Genomic DNA, 3,149 nt, shown 5'->3' with positions numbered 1-3,149 from the left:
GCGGTGGGGGGGGGGGGGGGGTGAGGCGCGGACCAATGGGAGCGCGGGGTGCGCGGGCGCCGGGCGCGGGCCGGGCGCTGATTGGCCGCGCGCGAGTGTGGGAACGGCGGCGGCGGCGGGTTCACACGAATGGGCGCCGCCGCCGCCGGGCTATAAAAAGGCGCGGGCGAGGGGCGGGGGGCGCCGCCGCCGCCACCGCCGCCGCCACCGCCGCACGCCCCGCGCCCGCCGCCGCACGCGCCCCGCGCCCGCCGCCGCACGCGCTCGCTCCCGCGCCGCGCTCCGTCGCTCCCTCCGTCCGTCCTTCCTTCCTTCCCTCACTCCCTCCGGTTCCCCGGTCGCCGCTCCGCTCTCACCGTACCGTACCCAGCCATGCCCGCCGACACGGGCATGGAGAAACCGACCGCGTCGCCCATCGCCGGCGCGCCCGCCAGCGCCAGCCACACGCCGGACAAGCCGCGGAGCGCCAGCGAGCACCGGAAGGTAAATGGAGGAGGAGGAGGAGGGTGCCGGTCGGGGCGCAGCAACGGTGGCGGCGGAGCTGGATGGCGGCAAGCCCGCGGCCGTGCTGAGGTCGGTGATGGTCGGGGGATGGGTGCGGTCCTGGGGGTCCCGGGGCTGTGCGGGGGGCGCTGACCGGCTCCGCTCTCCCCGCAGTCGTCCAAGCCCATCATGGAGAAGCGGCGCCGGGCGCGGATCAATGAGAGCCTGGGGCAGCTCAAGACGCTCATCCTGGACGCGCTCAAGAAGGACGTAAGTGGGGCTGCGGGGACACAGGGGACAGCGGGGGCTTTTCCCGGCCGCGGGCAGCCCTGACCGAGCCGCTCTTGTCCCGCAGAGCTCGCGGCACTCGAAGCTGGAGAAGGCGGACATCCTGGAGATGACCGTCAAGCACCTGCGGAACCTGCAGCGGGCGCAGATGACGGGTGAGTGCCGGCCCCGGGGGCTCCGGGCATGGCGACCGGGAGCCGGGGACGGGGGACGGGGATCGTGATCTGGACAGGGACCTGGGGACAGAGGACGGGGACGGGGATCCGGACCGAAGGCAGGGGACCGGGAACCGGACTCTGGAGCAGTGACTGGGGAGTGAGGACGAGAGAACGGGAGCCGGGCTCCATACCCGGGATTAGGGACAGAGGACCGGGAACCGGAGTTAGGGACTGGGGACAGGGTACCGGGGCCGGTAGTTCGAACCTGCCACTGATCTGCCACCCCCTCCTCCCCCCCCTCCAGCCGCGCTCAGCGCCGACCCCACCGTCCTCGGCAAGTACCGGGCCGGCTTCAACGAGTGCATGAACGAGGTGACCCGGTTCCTGTCCACCTGCGAAGGGGTCAACACCGACGTGCGCACGCGGCTCCTGAGCCACCTCTCGGCGTGCCTGGGCCAGATCGTGGCCATGAACTACCCCTCGCCGCCGCCGCCGCCGCCGCCCGCCCAGCCCGCACATCTGGCGCAGCAGCCGCTGCACGTCCAGCTGCCCCCGGCCGCAGCTGGAGCCGTGCCCGTGCCCTGCAAACTCAACCCCGCCGAAGCGCTGTCCCCCAAGGTCTACGGCGGCTTCCAGCTCGTACCGGCCACCGACGGCCAGTTTGCCTTCCTCATCCCGAACCCAGCCTTCCCTCCCAGCTCCGGACCGGTTATTCCTCTCTATGCCAACGCCAACGTGCCGGTGTCCGCGGGCGGCGGCTCGGGGAACGCGGCCGCCACCCCCTCGGCATCGCCGGTGCAAGGCTTGACATCATTTGGGGGCAGCATCGGTCCAGCGTCCCAGGCCGGGAGTCCCATTGGAGAGCGCAGTGAATCCGTCTGGAGACCCTGGTGACTTCCTTCAAGTTATTCCCCCTCTCCAAAAAAAAAAAAAACAACCAAACTCTCGTTGGCTCCGTTGTATGGAGCCCCTGTTATATTTTGGGGTTTTTTAAGCAGATTTAAGCAGAAAGGAAGAAAAGGACCTCGCTATGAACGTGCTATTTATTACTGTCAGAGGTTGGGATCTCGACTTGTATTTTTACTCCTTTAAAATGCCTTTATTTGAGATACTTTTTTTAAAGAAACAAACAAAAAAAATAATAAACGAGAACTAGTTTTGTAATGAATATTCAAAAAGTTATAATGCCAAAGTTGTTTGTATCCCGTTGGTCTGTGGGTGTGTGCGTGCCTGTGTCGAAGACTTCCAAAAACGAAAAGAGAAAAAAAAAAATTATGCAGGTGTTTCAATAAAGGAACTCTTTGAAATAGATTTTTTTTTTTCCCCACCCTTTCATTTTGTTCGAGAGTGGGCAAGGACGAGCTCATCCTCTGTGTGCAAAAAAAAAAAAATAGGAATGTACTTTATGGCCTTATGTCAGGATAATTGGAAGGGATTTGGGTAAGAAATTGGTGGGGAAGTGATTGGGGGGGGGGGGGTGTTTAAAAATCTCGTGAGTTTTGCAGGCAGAAGAAGGATTCCTAAAACAAAATCTGCTGCTGGAAGCTGAGGAAACACCTCGTGCCTGCTACCTGCTCCCGAAATCCGGCTGCTCTCCAGCTTTCCCTCCTTCCCACCTCTCCCGGGGCCGGCCGGGGTGGGGGTGGGCTGCACAGAAGTTACTCTCGGGCCCACAAAAGCGGCGAGAGAGTCTGTCCCTATTGTCAGGAGGGTAATTAGAAGGTATAAAGGGTCTCATCGAGTATGCAGCGGGCTCTTTGGGAAGTTGGAAGCCCTATTGAAGCGCCTGGGAACTCGGAGCTGAGGGTTAATGTGTGTCTTTTTTTTTCCCCGGCGCTCTCATTGACAGGGCCAGATAGACTCTGATACTCAATGCTGTTGTAAATTCAATTGCCTGGCCTCACAATGCCCACCTCATAAAAGAGAATAACTCGGGGTTGTGGCTTTTTCTTTGCCACTGAGCAGGGGGACTGAGGAAAAGACAGTTTTGCCACCCATTCTGACTCACCCCCGGCACTTGAATCGTGGCCAAGTGGAAGCAATTGCAGCCTCTCGCACACGGAGAATGAACCGCTTCCAATTGTCACCAATTAATAAGGCCGCGGTGTGGAGAAAAGACCATTAAGAGGGAATGCTCGGGGTGCAAGGCGAAGCTTTGTGCGCTCCGCTCCAAATTTGTGAGGTGGGGCTGTCCTGGAATCCGCAGGAGATGATGTGGGA

General features: G+C 61.4%; 1 protein-coding gene across 2 annotated transcripts; it reads left to right on the top strand.

Annotated features, from left to right (window-relative positions):
* Positions 1-258: 258 nt before the first annotated feature.
* Positions 259-2,240, top strand: HES4 (hes family bHLH transcription factor 4). 2 transcript variants are annotated; one of them, XM_048326652.1, is made up of 4 exons: positions 259-573; positions 658-753; positions 839-926; positions 1,234-2,240. In XM_048326652.1, the coding sequence occupies exons 1-4, from the start codon at positions 373-375 to the stop codon at positions 1,821-1,823; spliced, it is 975 nt and encodes a 324-aa protein (XP_048182609.1). In that variant the 5' UTR covers positions 259-372; the 3' UTR covers positions 1,824-2,240. The 2 variants fall into 2 exon arrangements, with proteins under 2 accessions (XP_048182609.1, XP_048182611.1); XM_048326654.1 differs by having other exon boundaries at positions 260-483.
* The last annotated feature ends 909 nt before the right edge of the window (positions 2,241-3,149 follow it).

Source organism: Corvus hawaiiensis, chromosome 22, assembly GCF_020740725.1.
Source record: "Corvus hawaiiensis isolate bCorHaw1 chromosome 22, bCorHaw1.pri.cur, whole genome shotgun sequence".
NCBI classification, from domain to species: Eukaryota; Metazoa; Chordata; class Aves; order Passeriformes; family Corvidae; genus Corvus; species Corvus hawaiiensis.
The sequence above is the reverse complement of the archived record's forward strand: the minus strand, read 5'-3'. Positions and strand labels throughout refer to the sequence as shown.